Source organism: Festucalex cinctus, chromosome 1 (assembly GCF_051991245.1).
Source record: "Festucalex cinctus isolate MCC-2025b chromosome 1, RoL_Fcin_1.0, whole genome shotgun sequence".
In the NCBI taxonomy this organism is placed as follows: domain Eukaryota; kingdom Metazoa; phylum Chordata; class Actinopteri; order Syngnathiformes; family Syngnathidae; genus Festucalex; species Festucalex cinctus.
The window spans coordinates 20183637-20203847 of record NC_135411.1 but is presented as its reverse complement, the minus strand read 5'-3'; the positions used below and the strand labels follow the sequence as shown (position 1 = coordinate 20203847).

At 38.6% G+C, this 20211-nt stretch overlaps 1 protein-coding gene across 3 annotated transcripts in view; it reads right to left on the bottom strand.

The window, feature by feature from the left end:
* LOC144018979 (3',5'-cyclic-AMP phosphodiesterase 4B-like) overlaps positions 1 to 20211 on the bottom strand; it is a 49427-nt gene that overhangs the window by 17325 nt on the left and 11891 nt on the right. For 2 of the 3 annotated variants that reach the window (XM_077521727.1, XM_077521738.1), the window contains 5 exons: positions 18950 to 19188; positions 12695 to 12889; positions 12570 to 12606; positions 11734 to 11804; positions 11323 to 11372 (listed from right to left, as the gene is read on the bottom strand). In XM_077521727.1, coding sequence (XP_077377853.1) covers positions 11323 to 11372; positions 11734 to 11804; positions 12570 to 12606; positions 12695 to 12889; positions 18950 to 19188 — 592 coding nt within the window. Of the gene's footprint in view, positions 1 to 11322; positions 11373 to 11733; positions 11805 to 12569; positions 12607 to 12694; positions 12890 to 13596; positions 14024 to 18949; positions 19189 to 20211 lie in introns of those variants that run through there. The other variant, XM_077521749.1, reaches the window with a different exon arrangement.

Sequence of the window (20211 nt, the reverse complement as noted above, 5' to 3'; positions counted from 1 at the left end):
CCTTTCTGAACCTCATGGAGGAAGAAGAGAGGGGGGATATTATATCAGACATCAAACCATGTTTGCACAAGTAACACAAGAGGCAAACTTTGACTCTGACGCTGGAGGGAGGCCAAACCAGGACCGAGTTGGGTGCCAAAAAAAACAAAGTACTTCCTATTTTGACCATGAACTTGCATAAAACATGGAGCGGAATTAAAATACTGCAAAAGGACAATCAAGGCAGAAAGGTGATTTTAGTTAACAAAAACTAATGAAAAAAATAAAACTAAAATTCAAAAAACAATTTCGTTAACAAAATAACATAAAATTGAATGTTTTTCAAAAACGAAAACTAACTGAAACTACATTTTATGTTTACAAAACTAAAACTAACTATAATTATAGTGAAAAACTGAAATTCGTTTTAGTCTTTGGTAATTAATTTAATATACTAGCCTTTGGGGATGACTTTAAATGCGATTTTAAGCATACCGTATTTTCCGCACTATAAGGCACACCTAAAAGCCTTCAATTTTTTTCAAAAGCTGACCATGCGCCTAATAATCCAGTGCGCCTTATATATGGATCAATATTGAGCCACAACAGGTCTCGCTGCACGATCGGTGACGCGCATGCGCAGAAGATCCCGCCATCTTGGATCGCTAGCTAATACTAATACTTTACCTCAGAGAAAATAATAAAACAGCTGTTTATTCAGTGAATAGAGTTGTCAAAAAGCTGGTTTGTAATCTATTAATAAAGTTTGACTGACCTATCTGACTGTTTTGTTGATATTCCCTTTAGCGCAGCACCATCTAATGGATGCATAACGTAATCCCAGCCTCTAATGTAGCATCTTATATATGGAAAAAGTTTTAAAATATGTCATTCATTGAAGGTGCGCCATATAAAGCGGTGCGCCTTATATATGGAAAAAGTTTTAAAATATGTCATTTATTGAAGGTGCGCCTTATAATGCAGTGCGGAAAATACGGTATTCATTTTATATATTTAACCGGTATATTATTTAACCATATTTAACTGGTATAAGGCTGTTTGAAAGTGTGACACGCAGAAGTGACATCATCGAGCAGCAGCCAATAGAAAAGCACCTTCAGATGACGTCGCTCCTACGTTTGTGTGCTTGCCTTTTGGCTCCAATAGCTCCGCTCGCCTTGTTTTCATTTATCTCAGACAAAATGCAACGATAGGTAAGAAATGAGTTACTTTTTTTCATTTTACCATGGTGTTTATTAAAATTGCGGCTTGCGCACAAGTAATAGCCACTTAAAAGAAAAAAAACGAAAATACTGGAACTAAAACTAAGCATTTTTTACAGAAATAAAACTAATAAAAACTAACAGAACCGCCTTGAAAACTAATTAAAACTAACTAAAATGAAAATTCCAAAACTATAATAACCCTGCAAGGCAGCCATTCATGTGAAAAGGTAAATACAGACTTGTGTTGATTATTTAGATGACGTGCAAAGCAGCAAATTCAAATTAAATAGCATCGACGCAAATACCGGGGAGAATGTTGATTCAACAGATTTGTGCCTGAAAGGAGTTGACGCTGCACACATCTGGATTTCCCCACCTTCATTTTCCCTTGAAAAAGGCCCATCGACCTCATAAGCATCACACATGGAATACATTTACCCCATCTGCTTAGCACAAGAGGCCAGCATGCTGCTCCCTATTTTACGTCAATATAGTGGATCAAAGCACCTCAAAGCAGCGAATTGGCATTTCCACTCTGAACCGTGGCACTGAACAAAGAAGATCAATGAAATCTCATTGCACACATGTGCTGCTGAAACTAGCACTATGGAAATAGAATGCAAAGGAGAACCGAAATGCGAAAATCATGGCTTCTTGTTACAAATATTTCCCCTAACTTGAGCGCTTGGTCAGGAATCCAAAGTACTTACAAACTACTGGTCACCGAGCTTTGTGGCCATACTATTCCAAGAATCAAGGCTAAAAAAAAGTCAGTGGCACAGCACTGAAAATTCAACATCAAAGCCAATCATGCAAAAACGCGGTAAACTGTTGAAACTTAGTATACATCAACGTGTGGAGGTCTCGGTCACGATGCTGCCAAGAAGGTGCAACCACATCCCGCGCCAATTCCCTTCAGTTAGGGTAGACGGAGACAGACAGTTCAAACAGAGTCATCAAATTTCAAAGGCTTGGCTCATCTATGCTGCAAATAAGATCCGGGTCATTTTCATAATTAGTCTTAAAAGCCAAACAAATATTCACGAGCATTATGACTTCAAAATGTTTGCCTTTAGGTGAGACTGCTGTACGTGTACGTATTCTCTTGCAACTCCAGGTTGCCGCTAAATTGGGGCGTATTTTGCTAGACTAGTGCAGATCAAAGTTAATAAAAACGAAAATGCTTTTTAAAAACCAAAAATTTAAACTACATTTTATGTTTACAAAACTAACTAAAACTATAATTATAGCAAAAATGTCCTTCGTTTTAGTCATTGTTAATTAATTTAACGCATGAGCATTTGGGGATGATTTTAAATGTGATTTTAAGTACGGTAGATTTATTTTAATATTAACCGCCGGTTAATCTAAAACATGCAGGACTCTGACACCTGTGCTCTAAACACTCTAAAAACTGTTGGTCCAAGAATAACCCAAATTGGGTCAAAAGGTGACCGACTCAACTTTTTGTGTTATTCAATTTAGGCAAAAGTTGGGGAAAAATAATAACAAAACAACTCATATAAATTGGGTAAGTCTGCGGGTTATTCATTTAATTCGACCCAACTTTTTGGGTTAAATAACTCAAAACGGTGGGTCAGTTCATTTTCGACCCAATTCAAGCGGGTTATCAAATGAACCCATAAAGTTGAGTCATGTGACTCACCCACAAAACAACCCTAAAAATTGGCTTGCTTCGTGGGCTTTTAATTTCTTTTGATCCAACATTTTGGATTAAATAAAAAAAATTGGTCAGTTCATTTTTGACTCAATTCAATCGGGTTATTCAATTAACCCAAAAAGTTGCGTCAAGTGAATAACCCACAAAGCGACCCCACAAATTGGTTTGCTTTGTGGGTTATAGACCCATTACTTAACATAAAAAGTCCATTCTTCTTATTTATTTATTTATTTTTATTTATTTTTGACCCAACTGTGTTTAGAGTGAATAATCCTGGTAACTTCCAGCATGTCATGAGTTGAGTTTTGTTAATATTTTGATTTTTGACAAAGAGATCATTTGACTTTCAATGTTGCAATTAAGTTCTGGTTTGTTTTCCCGTGACTCCCGTTTGTGTCTACCGTCTCTGCTCCTTTTCTTTGTCTCTGACCACACTCCGACCAGCCGGCTGGACCCGCCAACGCAAGTCACCTGATCACATTCCAACTGGGCGGCCGGAGCCACCACACTAGTCACCTGCGGCTCCGGCGGCGCGCAGTCTGCGGCTGCCATCCGATCCTCCTCCGGCCGAGCACCTTACGTCTGGCGTCCACCAGACTGGTTGAAACGGGCCTTTTTCGTCTGCTGATCTGGTCGACATGCAGAATGACTTCAACAAGGCTTCATTTTTGCCCTCGTGCCAACCTCCAGCCCAAACCTCTGCACATCTTGTTTGGGCCAGTTTTTGTTTAGGTTGTCTGGCATCTGTCATTAAATGTGGGTTGTTAGGGCTGGGTATTATCATCATGATCTGTTTTTTATTAATATATTGTCTTTGTCTACACCTGTTCTGGTCAGTACATCATGTCCTGGTGTGCCTTGTTCTCTCCTCAGTCTGTTTATATTGAATTCCCTGTTTTCATTCCCTCACTCGGTTCATCTTGTTCTATGTCGCGTCACATGACGTCGTCGCATGTCTTGTCGTCGTGGTTGGTGGCAGTCTGTTCCTCATGTCTCTTTATCACATTTTATTTCAATTGAGTATAAACTTTGCACTCTTGCTTTTCCTTGTTTACTTGCTTGCTTGGGTCCGTTTGCCTTTTGTCTGCACGCCACCATGACTAATACCTCCTAACCGTGAAAGTAAAATCTCGTCTTGAGCTCAACTCAGCATTAAGATCATTTGGTGATCTAGCTCAGTGGTTCTCAACCTTTTTTCAGTGATGTACCACCTGTGAAACAATTTTCTTTTCAAGCCAAGTACCAAGTAAGTACCAAGTACCAAGCAAACCAGCGCAAAGAATTTCTGATTGAGGAAATAATGAAAATAAATAAAACCGAGTTCTGTGCCATCATTGTATGATTTATTAAACTTTGGAACTCGATTTGTATTTATGTGGTCTCTTGAACTATTTGGAAATAAAAAGATATTAGTAAAAAAAATCGAATAAATAAATAATTTCAATATAAAGATTTGTGCACATACAGATTATTATCAACATATAGTGTCATCTTTTGGGATCATAGTAAAAGCTCTGTTCTCAAAAAGAAACAATTAGCTGAATTTTAAATAAAGTCTTCAAGTGATTGACAAGTGACTCTATGTGGCATATGACAAGTTGGGTCAAACCATTCTGGTATGGGGGGGGTGCTGGGTTTTTAGGACACTGGAATTCAATTGCCTACTAAATATAAAATTAATTTTATGAACATTGCCCTGTGATTGGCTGGCAACCAGTCCAGGGTGTACCCCACCTACTGCCCAGAGCCAGCTGAAATAGGCGCCAGCACCCCCTGCGACCCTTGTGAGGAATAAGCGGTCAAAAAAATGGATGGATGGATTTATGAACATAGACATATTTTTTTAGAAATATTTACATATACTTTTTAAATAAAAAATTTCAGGTAGCCCCTGGAGTGCCTTCACGTACCCCCATTTGAGAACCACTGATCTAGCTGATCACCAAATGATTCCCGAGCGCGGCATCGCTTCCTCAGGGGAAAGGTCAAATGCAGAGAAGAACCCCACCCCCCCAAAAAAAACATGCCACTTTCATTCAAAATGTATTAACAATTTTGGAATGAACTAAATATTCATGGCCAGCTGAAAATGCTTCATCTACCTTCACATTTAGGGATTCAACGCTACCTGTCATATCGTATCGCACCCTCACCAGTCAAAAGTGGCATGACGCACGCTCAGCTTGAGAAATCCGCACTCAAGATATAGTGTGGGGTACTTTTCCAGCCCGTTTTTTTTTTTGCATGTCCTAATAACTTGGCCATATGCGGGTGGCTGCTATGAGCACAACAGGCCTCAGTGTCCAGACGCACTCTGTCTGCCACCCCACTCTCCCCTATAGGGCCACAGAACAGCCTCTGTGAGCACCATCAACAACACCAACAACATTGGCTGGGCTAAGACCCCCCCCAAGATCCATTCCTGGCCAAGACACCTTCCGCTCTCATCCAGCTCACACTGCCCCTCTCTGTGCTCATTCTACCCCCCAAACCTGTTTCCTTGGCTGTCTGGCTGAAGTGTGGTTTGCAAAACTGCACTGCCTTATCCGTTATGCCACCTTGTGAAGGGTTTCAGCCAGCAGCAACACGAGAAGACGTTAACGCACCCGTGCCATATAAGGGAATATAAAACTACTAGTACAATAACATTTAACCAGCATTAAACGCTGGTTTGGAGGAAGCAGACATTAATGACTTTATATGTTCGATTAAGAACACCTAAAAAAAGAGTGAAAACCAAAATTGTCTTCATCAATAACGAGAGATTTATGTGTGAGCCATTTACTGGGCAGGGATGAAGTTGTGGAGTTGATGTGGACGTTGTGACTAAAGTTGAGTTTAGTCGTGCTTATCTGACTTGTCAGGAAATAATAAGTCCAGTTAGGCTTGAGTCACCAGTTAGCATGTACGCAAACAAACATTCTTCACTTTGACCTCACGGCATTGTGTGAGAGAGCGAAAGAGAAAGACAGAGACGAATGTGACACCACTATGTGTACTAATGTCCTGTTATACGTTTGACTTCTCACTACACGTGGCGCTGAGCCGCTGACACATAAATGACTAAGTACTAAATCATCTTATCGCAACTGATGTACGTCAGTTTATTGTGAGAAGGAAAAAGGAAGAATATTTACAGCTGAATGGTTAAATGTGTGCAACGGGGAAAAACAGACAAATGTTTATAACTACAGGGTTTCCTCCCAGTGCTTTGTAAGCCTGGCGGCCCGCCGTGGACGAACGACCAATCAATTTGTTAGCAAATTAAAACATCAAGCAGATCTAATTACGTTTTGCTAACATAAATACGGTTATTCTTCATAATCAACAAATGTACAATACAACTTATTGCAATTGTTTAAGTAAGATGACTATACTGTTTTAGCATAATTGTGTGAAAATTAATTCAAATCAAAGCCACCTTGTACATACTTGGAGATAAATTACCTATTTAATGTATCAAAATCATTGAAATTTATATTGCTTGCAGATGATAAAAATTTCTATAGTAGTGACAATTATAACAAACTCTTGAGTGAAGGAAATGCAGAACTAAAAAAAAATAAAAAAATAAAAAAAATAAAAAAATAAAAAATAAAAATGTCAAAACATTTATTGCTTTAAAGCAGGGGTGTCAAACATACGGCCTGTGGGCCGGATCAGGCCCACCAAGGCGTTTAATCTGGTCCACAAGATGATTTTGTAAAGTAAAAAAAAAAGAAAAAAAAAAGGGTAATGTTGGACCAATTAATCAGCTTGTCAAAATCAAAACATATAAATATGTAATTTCACAAGTAATCCTTAGATGAGTAATGCAACGTGTACACGGAATTGACCTGAATGTCATTATTTTACACACAACCTAAAGATACGGTTTGTTGAAAAAAATAAAATAAAAAAAACATAGACCAACATATATTAAACATAAACCTGCTGAATACGACACACATTCAGTTATTGGTAATACAAACATCTATGACATGGATTAACATCCTATAACTTCATTAAAAGTGCCACGCAATGCATTTTGGGAACAATATACATACAAAACAAGTATATATAACACGCCTGCAACTCATATGGGCCAAGTGTTGCCACGTTCCATTTGCATTCGTGTTATTTTTGGGAACTATATATTTACAGTTGAGCCCCACAATTTTGAGCAGGTTTACACATCTGTGTATAACTGATGCAAACTGTTTTTTTAAGTTATGGACCATGATTTTACTGGGCCAGTTGGTAAAAACATTTTCCTCCACGTGGGCCTTGAGCTAATATGAGTTTGACACCCCTGCTTCAAAGCATCTCACAAACATAATGATCTGGTTACAGTATCAGGTGGGCAGGGCTTAGCTTTTTTGCCCTGCACTGGCTCTTTCTTACCATTGTTGGAATTGGTTAGGCTCCGTTCCATTACTTTAGGGGTGGCCAAGTTCTTTCCTCGAGAGCCCCTATCCAGCCTGTTTTCCATGTCTCCCTCCTTCAACGCAGCTGAATCTAATGATCAGCTCATCAGCAAGGTTTGCAGAAGCCTGAAAACGATCCTGATTTATGACTCAGGTGTGTTAGTGTAGAGAAAATGGAAAACAGGCTGGATAGGGGCTCCCGAGGACTGAACTTGGCCACCCCTGCATTACTTTGTGGGTACGTCCTTGATTATACTTTACCAAGTTGTTATATCATATTTGTATTACCTTTGTTGGTATTTAATTATTGCTGCAACATATTGTATTCTAAATTGTACTAATTATTATTCAGATAGTATCCATATGTAATGTTTTCTTAACCTGTAGTAGGACTTACATGGCTGTACTTTTAATATTAGGGAGTGCAGGTTGCATAAATGCCGTGTATATTAATGGAAGATGGGGGTGGGATTTAACAAGTGCTCTTCTTCCCACTCCTTTTTTGAGCAGCACATGTTGACCTCGCTTTATTGCCACTGGTGCACATGGCGATGGCCTTCTTGCCACGATCATTTTCTGGTTGTTTGTTATAATATATTGTGCTATGTTTAGCTTTTTGGAACATGAGGCATTTGTTTGATCTGCTCAAAAACAAATCCAATCAATTCAGGTCAATACTGAAACCACTCTACCCATATAAACTTAAATAAATCTTCTCTTACTAACACCTCTGAATGTGGTTGAAGGAGTTTACAATTGTGACATAACCTCGTCACCTATCAAAACTAAAGACTTGAGTTGTTATACAAACATATGCACGCACGCACACTTCATCAAGGCCTGTTTGACGACCCTCTAACAATGCGCCATGGAGTTTTGTTGGCACGGGGCAGCTTGAGGGATGGGCCGCAACAAGCTTTATGACTCTGCTGACGTCAATGACATAATTCAAATACTTAACCAAGCTGCAGCTTCCAGCCCTCAGGATCCTCTCCTTTGGCTGCCGGCCTGGAAAACCTGAAACGGATTCTTGCTGTGCACATTTTTGGATTTGAGTAACTACACCAGACTGAACTGGAGTGAGGCGGCCTGTGAGGCAATGACTGGACAAATACATTTGAGCCATCGAGTGTGGTACTTCAAATGTATAGGTTTTGACTTGGCTAGTGTCGATTCCTCTGTCTAAAACATTTATTTCTAAACTCAACTCCTGTGACAACATGCAGTTAATGCTCCTGATAGCCGTTACAGATTAATCATAAGTGACGGTCAAGCACGTCATGCCCAAGCTTTGCCAGTTGCATTTATCAAGTATAATACAGCGCAAAGCCTATAATCTGAATCAGTCAGGGAAGACTGAGCCCTTTGTTGGCCGCTGGGCTCACGGGACAGAGTTTGATGAGGTCAAGATGGTGTGCGGAGAAAAGAAATTACCCTCACATGACCAACATTTGAGTCGTCTTATATTCGATGGCTGACAGCGTAAACAGTCTAAAGTGGCAAAATAACACCCCCCCACCCCCCTCTTCTCCACTTAAGAGCTCGTGACTGTCGCCATGTGCTTTTTGTTTATTTCAATTCTCACATATCAAACTCGATTTAAGTGGTTGAAAATGATGAGCCATTCTTCACTTAATTATTTATGCCCCTTGCTGGAACTAACATTTTGTCCCAATGCACACAGAAATTCAAGACAGACTGCAATGTGTGAAATTGATCTTTTATCATGAGGGCTGGGTATTGATTCAATTTTTTTTTAATCGATTCGATTTCGATTCACAAGAGTTCAGTTCGATTAGATTTAGATTTGTTTTCGATTTATCTGATTCACTTAATTTCAATCCGATATTGATTATGGAACAAGTCTTCTTAAATCTCAAGGACATGATAAAAATTCCACAACCATTAAATTCCAAATTAGATTTTGTGGACAAAGTACTGGTTAAATGATTTAGTGTTATCACTTAAGTGTTACACAAACATTGGCATCAGCAAGGATGACATGAAAATATTTTCATAATTCTATTTCACTAATTGTAAATCCATCCATCCATCCATCCATCCATCCATCCATCCATCCGCTTATTCCTCACAAGGGTCGCTGGGGGTGCTGGAGCCCATCCCAGCCGGCTTCTAGTACACCCTGAACTGCCAGCCAATCCAGGATAATTGTAAATATAAATTAAAAATATTCTGAATTGTTTTAAAGTACTAAGTCAGGTCTTTAATGAATGTTAAAATGTTAAAAATTCATGTGAACAATAAATGTCAAGAAAACAATAGAAAACAAAACTTGGCCTTTAAAATTTTATTTTCTTGTAAATTTCTGGGAAAAAGATGTGTTAAAAAATAATAGATTCGTGGTTTTTATGAATCGCTATCAGGCTCAAAAAGGAAAATCGATTCAATATTTATTATTCAATTTTTTAAACCCAGCCCTATTTATCACTATTAAAGGGATACGTTCTTTGCGAACACAAATACAAAACAGGAAAAATCTGGTCTCCTTTTCCGTTTAGCGAGATGAGAAAATGAGACAGAAACGAGCACAAAGGAACAATCACTATTATTCAGGAGCAGGTGTGAGTTCTTTGTTTTCTCAGAAGCATCTGATGACATGTTCTACCGCAAAGAAGGAGGGTACCAAACAGCATTCAAAACAGCAAGTGTGACGAGTTTGTCTTTTCCCCCCTCATCATAACGGATAGTCGTACGCATAAGCGGTCTCAGAGAGAAGGTCAAGGTTGTGAGAAGTGAGGAGTCGACAATTCGAGGCTTGCAGTTGTCTTGTTTTTTTTCCTGCTGCGGGATGTTGCAGCAGCCCATCTGTGATAATAGGAAGTGGAGCGCGCCCGCTTTGAAGGCCCTGCTGACGTCAATCAGGCTTGAAGAACCAGTGCAGCAGGAAACAATATCCATGCCTCCCTCTTCGCCTGCTCTCATCCGCACTTTCCTGACGTCATTTGAAACTCAATCTGGACTGAATCCGATACTTTTAAATTTACGATCATTCAAGGGCTGGGTAAATTCTACATAAATGTCAGCTTTTAAGTCAGTTTTACTGAATGGTTATTTTTTTTTAGCTGGAAATGAAACACTAGTGGCAAAATTATTGTGCAAGATATTACTTTTGTCATTATTTTTACACATATTGATCACCTCCAGTGGATGGTTGTTCGTCTCTGTGTGCCCTGCGATTGGTTGGCAACCGGTCCGGGGTGTCCCCCGCCTACTGCCCAGAGCCAGCTGAGATAGGCGCCAGCAGCCCCCGCGACCCTTGTGAGGAATAAGCGGTCAAGAAAATGGATGGATGGATGGATGGATGATCACCTCCATCCATTTTCTGTACCGCTTTTTTGCATTAAAGTCGCATGGCAGCTAGGGCCGAACCCTTTAAGCCAGAGACGCTAATTACAGGGCACCATCCACAACAACCATCCACACATTCATACGTAAGGGCAATTTAGAGTCTTTAATTCATTAACGTCCTGTGGAATGTTGGAGGAAACCGGAATACCCGGAAAAAAACCCGCAGGTAAACATGGGAAGCTCATCTAAGGCCACACAGAAGCGTGTTGGAAAGCATCCATACACGTTCTTAGTGCTCTCTATTTGTTGATTTGAATGATGTAAAAGGTCATCTTTTTGCTAAAGAAATGATCCAGGTGTAAAAATAATTATATCCCATTCAACATTGTGAATACTTTTTAATTCAAAATACATCTAACACAACTTCCTAAAACCTTATCCCACCTTTTTGTGTTATTTCATGCGTCTCGCAAGGAAAACACCCATTTTTGAGACTTCAAATTGTATGAATTTTGTGTCAATGTAGTTTGTCGTAGTTCAAATCTTGAGCTGAGCATCGTCATCGCATTAGATGAGCTGACTTTGTAATTCTCGAAACTGTCAGACTAAACATAATCTCTGCACGTCACTGCATGCAAGGTGAGGCCTTCCCCAGAGTTACATAATTCCAGTAAGTTCATCAAGTGAGCTGCTATCATAAAGAGTAAGAGGCAGAACTTACCAGACAAACAGACTTTCGGAACAGGAACAGGATTTGTAGCAGGAGACCTCCTATAATTACACATCAACAGGTGACAAAATATAAAAAGCAAGCCAAATTTTCAAGAAAAGAAAAATGTGATTTAGTTTTTAGCGTGGGAATTCTTTCCCTCTCACTGAAGTTATACTATTGACTTGTGTTCATATTATTGTGGAAGTTCAGCTATAAAACAATGTAGTGTTCAACAGTAAACTCAACATGACCAGAACACATTGCTTATATTTCTGTTAAATTTACACTTCACTTGGTGTAAATTCTTGCAGCATTACATTTTTTTTATACAGTGGCGCCCCCAAGTGAGATATGTTTGAATCTTCAAAACAGAGGCATCTCTATGGCTGACAGTAAAGCTATCAAAAACCTGTAACTTACTTATTAGATGCACATTGCACATTTGTCAATGTAGTGAAGTTATTCCTGACGGTGCGAAGGCTTGCCAGAACCTGGAAAAACAAACAATTAAAAATGATGAGAAGCAGAGTTGTACAGCATATTTGAAATAAAAAAATATATTTAATTAATTTTAAAAAATATATGTAAACAATTCTGTATTTATCTGTTTGGGCTGCATAGAGAATAAACAAACAGATGAATAGGAGCAAATAAAAATTGGGATTTACTATTATATACTGATTTTCCTGTTTGGGGTCACAGGGAGCTGGAGTCAATCCCAGCAGATATCCAGTAAAAGGTCGACTGCAGCCTGAACTGGTTGTCAGTCAATCACATGGCACATAAACAGACAGACAACTACGGTAATCGTAGTCACGCGCTCTCGGGGGGGAAACTGAAGTCATGCTGCCATGTGTGGACATCAGTGAAACATTATGCAATGTGTTAGTGACTATTATTTCAAAATGTTTTTCCCATATGGAAACAATTTCAAATGAGAACTTAAGAGCATTATTTGATATATTATGCATTATCTATTTAAAAAATATAAGTAACCTAAACAGTGCAGTAACTATATGGATTTTTATTTATTTTGTATTTGTAATGCGCTAATGCGCTAAAGTCTGCTGGGATAGGCTCCGCACAGCAAATAAATGGATGAATTATAAAGATCAAATAAGACAGCTGAAATTGAACTAGAAAAGCCACTAGGTGGCATTGAAGTTACTTTCCTGCTCATATTAGTACAACAGCTTTGCATCTCCAAATGGCTCAGGGGAAACTGACGTTTGCTTGCTTCTGCACCGCTTACTTACCTGGGCAAAGGGAGTCACTATCAAGTCTTCTCCGTGGCTATAATGAGAGGCAAAAAAAGTCATCAAAAAAACTGAAAATGGTGGACAGCGGCAGTCAGACACATTGACAACAGGAAGCAACTCACAGTTCTCCAACGATGGAAGACTTTCGTGAAAGGGACTTTGGTGACAGTTCATAGTCGCTGTCGGAGCGGTAGAGGAAGGACTCTCGACGCTGTCCGTGGCTTGCCAGGTTGGGATGAAGAACCAGGCCTGAACTCGGGGAGGCTTGTGGGTCTGAGGGACTACAGCACAACGATGGGACATTCTCTCCCTCCAGACTGAAGACAAGAGTATAAGATTTGAAAAACAATGACACTCTGCATTTTTAAAAAATGCTGACAATTTCGACCTCCACATTTCTGAAGAAATCTACTGTATGCCATTTGCAGGTTCAGTAAGTGCTGTCTTGTGCAACATTCTCACAAATCCCATCTAGTAAAAGTAGTGGTTGCATAAAGCCTCAATTTTGACCTAGATTAGAAACAATAACTATTTTGCTTTAATAAATAAGTATGATTTACAGGTCAGACAGCACTGCCTCACTCAAATATTGAGTTTGGCATCTGTGTTCAGTCATACTTACTCATCAGCAAGTAATCGAGCGAGCCTTGCGGACACAGAGCACCGCACTTCTGCCAAGCAATATCAGATTAATGCGAAAACTCTCAATCAGGACAGACTGGAAAAAAAAAAAAAAAAAAAAAGGACAGATTGCGTCATCTGCATTTCATTTCGCGTCATCTAAATCCTAAATGGACATATTAACACGATGCTTTACCGACGTAAACTCAGAATCTGTGACAGACGGTTTATTAACCAAGTCAACTTTCTGACAACGATATTAGATGCAAACTAATAGATTTAAATAATAAAACTTTTTTTTAATAACCTCAACATTCCTAAGATTGCGTGCTGCAATTTCCAAAACAAAAATGCAGAAATACGCAAAACAGAAACAAAACGCAACAAGGTTCAATAGAGTCACCTGGGGGCCGAGAGTTGCGCTTCACTGACCACCTCGTCGCTAAAATCAAAGTACCCAACTCTGCATCGGACAGACTTCCGTAACATTCCTCTCATCGGGGTTCAAGCGCTTCAAGAGACACTGATGCTGTTACTACTAACTCGGGAACACGTGCATGACACACACACAAAGACTTTCTGTCCAGTCACAGACCACATACGCTGGGGATAACGTAGGCTTGGCAGGCGGATATAGCACATCTGGGCCGGACCACGGGTAAGGGATTCAGTGTTTATCTGACTGCCTGTTTTCCTTCCATGTTAAACCTCTACGGATTATCTGGTGAGTTCACCCAAATTCTGACGCTGTACAAAGATAAAATACATGAAATAGAGCGCATAACTAAATAAATCAGTCAGGTGTTTGGGCTACAGTGCTGTATTATCCCCCCCCCCAGTATATTTGGAACAACTATGCTTCCAATCTTTAAGAGAACAATTTATGAATATGAATGGGAATTTGTTCCAGAATCCCTAAATCCAGTTCAACAAAGCGATAGTTTGTTGAGTGGTATTGAAGAGCAGGAGTGCTGGAATAAACGATCCATGAGCTCAAATCATAAATCAGTGACCAAGTTGATGGTCAAAATTAAGGAGAAAAAACAACCCAACCAAAATATGACAAAATATTAATAATAATAAAAAAAAGAAAATAGAAGAAGTTCACTCAAAATTATCTGCTGTTAGAAGTTTGCTGAAATTGTCACAATATTGTTGTCCTGATAATGAAAAACATTTTATGCATGAATCTACTGCATATAGTGCAGAGCAGCCATTCATCGTGTGGCAGAGTTCTATAGCTGTGTTTTAGAATCCATTAAATTAACAGCCATTGTGTTCAATAAACAGCTATATTAGAAAGTAACAAAGTATAATATCATAGTTCTGTTAGTAAAACATTACTTCAGTAGATTTTTTTTTCAGGTAGCTGTACTTCACCATTTTTTTTGGGGGGGGGGGGGGGGGGGGGGGTGTGAGGAAACTATCTGTTATTTGATGTCTTTGTGCTCAGGCCAAAGCTTGCTTTGCAGTATTGCTTTGGCGCCATCTGGTGGGATCTCTGTTGCCAAAGAGCAAAAGCAGTCTTTTGCCTCAAATACATCATGAAGACCACTTTTACTCTCTACATTTGAAAACAAGATATCTGTACTTTCTCCTAATTAGCTTGTCAAAATAGCCTCATTTCTTTTTCCAACCTTTGTGGATGAGGATGAAAAAAAAATAAAATAACTTAGCTAGATAGTCGAAAAGTCAAGTATGGTTGAGATCTTGATTTACTGATTGACTGAGATCTTGGGAACTTAAAAAACTGAAAAACAGGCAAAGCAGCAACATGGAGGAACGTGAACCACGGAGGATTACAATGATGACTCAACAGATTTGGAAAAGCAAATATTCCCCCATCCATAACTTTATTCATGAGACGTGGTTGACGTTGACTCCAGAAATTATCTGTGGTGAATGTGTTGTGTCTTGTGGCCCGCTGCCTAAAAAATATCATTAGTAGTAGTTCAAAACTTCTCAATCTAACCTGAAAACTATGACATTCAAGGTGTATTTTATTTTTTTTGTCACTTGTTATCATTAGCTAATTTCCATTTTTGTTTGTTCACAAGGTCATCAAAGCTACTGGATGTTTTTTTTTTTCCTTTTCAGTAAGAGCACTATAAAAGGTAATTAAAGATATAAAAATATTGTCGTAAAAATTCATCAATATTTTATTGTTGTGCCAAGTTATCAAAACAGAAAGTAACTTTTAATTTTTATACTTGATACAATATGGTGTAGTGATCCCTAGAGAAGTGGGTGTACTTTACATTTACAAGAAAAATCTGCCATTTGTATTTACCCACAGTAATTAGGACTTGATTAAGAGCAGTTTGTAGTTATTACTGGTAGCACAAGCAGCCCGGATTAATGTAAAATGTATTCAGCATGAGATAAATATGTAGTGAACAACGAACAAAAATAGTGAAAAACAGTTACTATTAGATTTAGAAACTTATAAGTAGTTGACTCAATTCTTGTGTTTTAACTTACTTAAAAATCAACTAAAAGCCAAGCTACAACAAAACTAAACCAGATTATTTAGGTTAGTGTGTAATCGGCAGTGCCCAGCCCGGGGATCGAAGTCACACCGCGAGCAATTAGTCTACATTGATTGGGGACAAAGCGCTTCCGTTGAGCTCAAACTTCAGGCCACAGTCACAGTGCAGGACATCATAAGAATTATTTTCTTCTTTCTCCGCCCTATTCTTCGTTCGGCTCGTCATTCCTCATGCCTAATGTTATCCAATCTAATCAGCAAAGGCAGCGAGTACCCAGGCACAGCAGGGTGGGTCACTGCGTCACCATCCTTGAGTAAAAAAATAAGTAATGTGGCTCACATATATTATATTATTGAACGGTGTGCACCATTGGTGATTTAGAAGTGGATAGATGCTATTTAGCCATATAGAAACTGAACTGAGTCTTCTTTTATAATATCTACTTTAGTGTTTAAAGAATCTCGACATCTACCTTAACACGTGTGAGTATTTTTCTCACCGCTATTCAAGAGTAATAACTTTGTCTCTATAATAAATGGGCTGAGTCTCTAGTGTCTCACTGCCATAGAAAAAAAAATGAAGGAAGAAGCAAGAGTATGTTTATATATATTCTTTCCATCTTAAAGTTGTGGCTTCAAATTTAGTTTAATGGAAGTATCACTCCTCTGCCTTTGCTATACGTGACTGATGATAACCAAATGCACCACAAAATAAACAATGATTAGGTCATTGAAGACAAATGAAAAGAGAAAGTTGTTTGTTTTGCTTCTGTAACCATGATGAAATCCTATTTTGATTGAATTTCAGCACTACACTTTTTGTCACCAAAAAAAAAGGCACCAGAACGTTTTTTTTTTGTTGTTGTTGTTTTTTTTTTTATACATAAAGCTAAAGGAATACTTTCTTTTTAAGACTTTACTCCTGTAAATAATTTGAAAAATAAACATGAAATAGACTTGTTTTGAGATTATCTCTGGTAAATACAGAGCAGAACACCGTCCTACCAATAATAAAACTTGCAGGTTGGGAGCATTGGTTACAGTGATGAGCCATCAGGTTTAGCAAGAGTTCTGATGACCTAAAGGCTATCAGAAGGACTGAGCTATTCACTTCAGTTTTTTTGCATTTATCTTGGTTTCACTGCTTCCACAACAAGAGGTCAAGAGGTTTTGTGCTGCCACGTCAATCTAATCTGTTCAAGGCCTCCAGAGTCAGTAGTGCTGACCAATGTAACTTAAACTACTGTATATTAACAATAGGACTGTTTCTTGAACCAACCACAGTTCAAATTTCTGCATTTGAAATTTTATCAGAACAAATTACAAATACTATAGACTCTACAGCATGGGCTATGGGAATGAATCTCTATGATACATTAAACTTCAACTCCAACTAACAATGAAAGCTTCACTAACTACAGGAACAAACTAACACACCATTAGGAAAAATAAAACCGAATACTATTCAGACCTCATCACAGTATCCCAAGGTGAGTCTAAGGTGTTGTGGAATGTCCTTAATCGTATATTACACAAGGAAAAAACTTCTAAATCTAATGTGCTCCCTGAAACTGAAAACTGTTTTCAAAATGAACTAATCTCAGAATACCCCCTTTGAGCAATACCATCCTATCATGTAATTCTCCAAGCTCATTTTTCCTGAAGCCAACAGCAATAAAATTTACAAGATTGTGAGAAATATGAAAAAGCACAACTCAGCGGGAGCCAACGAAATCTGTAGTAGAATACTTAAAGCCGTTATAGATGATTGTGCAACCGCTTGTTTTACGTATTAACCTCTCGCTTTCCACAGGAGTCAAACCACACAGAAAAAATAGCCAAAGTTCTCCCTATTTGGTGAACTTTGGGACTCTGTTGCTGACACCAGTTAGCCATGACACTGCATTACCCATAATGCCTCTATTTACATCACAGACAAACCGGATCACCACTGTACTGCACGTGTGTCGCACTCACAGATAGGCATACAGACAGCGGAAGAAATGGGAGGCAAGGCAGTTTCAAGAGAAAAACAAAGCGCCAAATGAATAAACACATAAAGAAGCAACCTGTCGACAATTAAATGTAGTTGTGATTAATCGACTAACCATGGCAGCCGTAAGTAAGTCTGACCGTTAATTTTAAGTGTGACCCACAAACACATGCGACATCACACACGATGCAGCAAATTTGCCTTTGAATCTCTAAGAAGGGAAGTAAAAAAAGCTAAACTACTTACAGTTGTGCTTTAAAGCTAAACTTATGAGCACAACTGTAAATGTACAAAAGCTAAGCATTGCTGAATGACACAAAAATGCTATAAATCGTCACCAAAATTCACATACACATCTCTACTTATTGAGATTTCAACCTCTAAAAACATCAAAATAATTGCCACGGTGTTTTGAATTTTCTGGATATTAAGCATTTTTGTCATCATATAACGTGCTCCTGACTTTACATACCCGGTAATCTTTCCAGTCCAACTGACAGATCTATCCTAAGCCACAATATACGTACTGTATATCCTATAATTTACAAGGTCTCAATTATTGCCTAAGCTTGAAGTCCGGAAGAACAATAAAACTGTTATGAGAATGTCACACGCGATGGGAGAATGACCCATTAGTGAAGCGGAACATTTTTCTTCGGAAGTTGATAAATACCCCTCAAATAGTTCTAAATGTCACCAATTAACCAGTTACCAGTTAATATTGCAACCCTGTCAGCAGCAGGGAAAAATTACTATGGAGCCTTGTTGTATATTGCCCAATAAATAACAATTTGTGCAATTGTGCCCCCTGACCATCACGCAACGCTTTCAAAAAGTATTGAAGGAAGAGGGCAAGCGCTGCAAAGATAAAAGCAAAAGACAACATGTGACAAACAAAGTTCATCTTCAAAGAATAAGACAACTAAAAGCCAAAAGCACAAAATCATGATACCGTAAGAAGGGGTTGCTTTCATCTATTTTTCCTACAGCATCTTGGGAAAAAAAAAAAAAAAAAAATTGAGATAAATCACCTTTAATAAATAAAGTGCAATGATTCAACCAAAATGTCACATTCACCTTCATTTTTCAAATACAAGTCAGCACAGAGACTTCTTTTTTTGTTTTGTTTTGAGTCTCAAAAGTAACTGCATGGGTTACAAACCAAGTCCTTTGGTGATTTAGGAAGCCAACCATGTGATTCTTAGACATGCAGTTGAGAGAGAGCTGCAAAAGACTACCACAAAGGGCCTTTCATTTTCAACCTCAAAGCCTCACCTGCTGGTGTCAGCCTTTGTGATGTCAATCCGGGGGAGAGAAGCAAGAGGTAGACTTGTTGGCCTGGTGGGAGTCATCGGGTCCTTCTCTGGGGATAGCAAACTTCCCCTTTCACGCTCCTTCTCGGCCTGTCGCCATGACAACGGAGGCAGCTGCAGGTTGCCAGAAAAGCGCCGATGGACTTTGCACACCTCTACTCCAAGGGTGCTACCCGAGGGATATTGCTGATCCTTCTTCTCCTGACAACAGAGAACATGACAGATGACAGCTAATTAGTAGTTTTGATGTTAACAAAAAAAGATGTGTTTTTTGTTTTCTCAATGTGTTTTTTCAGGGCTGATACAGATACTGATTCGTCAAGGAGGCTGATAACTGATATTTGGAGCTGATATTCATTTTCAGTAAAAATACTTCCTGAAGTTAACACATTTTTAAATTGATCTATTATCGGCCATTGGTTGATGCCGATGTGGATATTCGACAAAATACTAAATATCGGTGCCGACCTCTCATACAAAGACATAGAAGAAAGACATCAATATAAAAGTATATTGAGCACCAATACAGTCATAAGCATGAAATACACATTATTTATAAGGTATATTATAAATTTGCCCTTGTGTCATTTTTAAATTGACCTTATGCTTTAAGGAGCATGGAAGTCTGCTACACTCTAGGTGTCTTCCTTTCTGCTGACTGCAGCGCCTTCTTGGAAATACAATCGGTCCGATGTATTGTGTCGGTTTTTGAGACGTATCATATTATATTCATCCTGGGGAAAAAGTGAAAACTGAGACTCGGAATACCGCAAATGTTTCCTGAAATATGTTTGCACCGCGGACCAATTTTCAAAACACATCCACTACAAAAATATACTTATCAATATTTTATTATGGCACAGCAAAATTCTACCTCAATTGACTATTGATTGCATCACTGACATCCGAACATAATTTTAGTACTTTATTGATTTCTTGGCTCAAATGGCAGCCACTGATGCAGGAAACAATTGCAATGTGTTTTCATGCGTTTACGTAAAACCAGGAGAACATGTTTTGAATTTGATTACCTTAAGAAACACTTTCATTTTTTTTTCTTCTTTTTTTTTAAATTTAATATCACCGATACAGAACAGAAATATGGTCATGAAACTTACTGAGCAAAGATGAAAGGTAGAACATGGCTACAATGACTAGTGGAGGTGGAGTGGGTGGTTTATACACGGAGATGAAAGAGCTTCCTTGGCTACAAAGCCAAAAGAT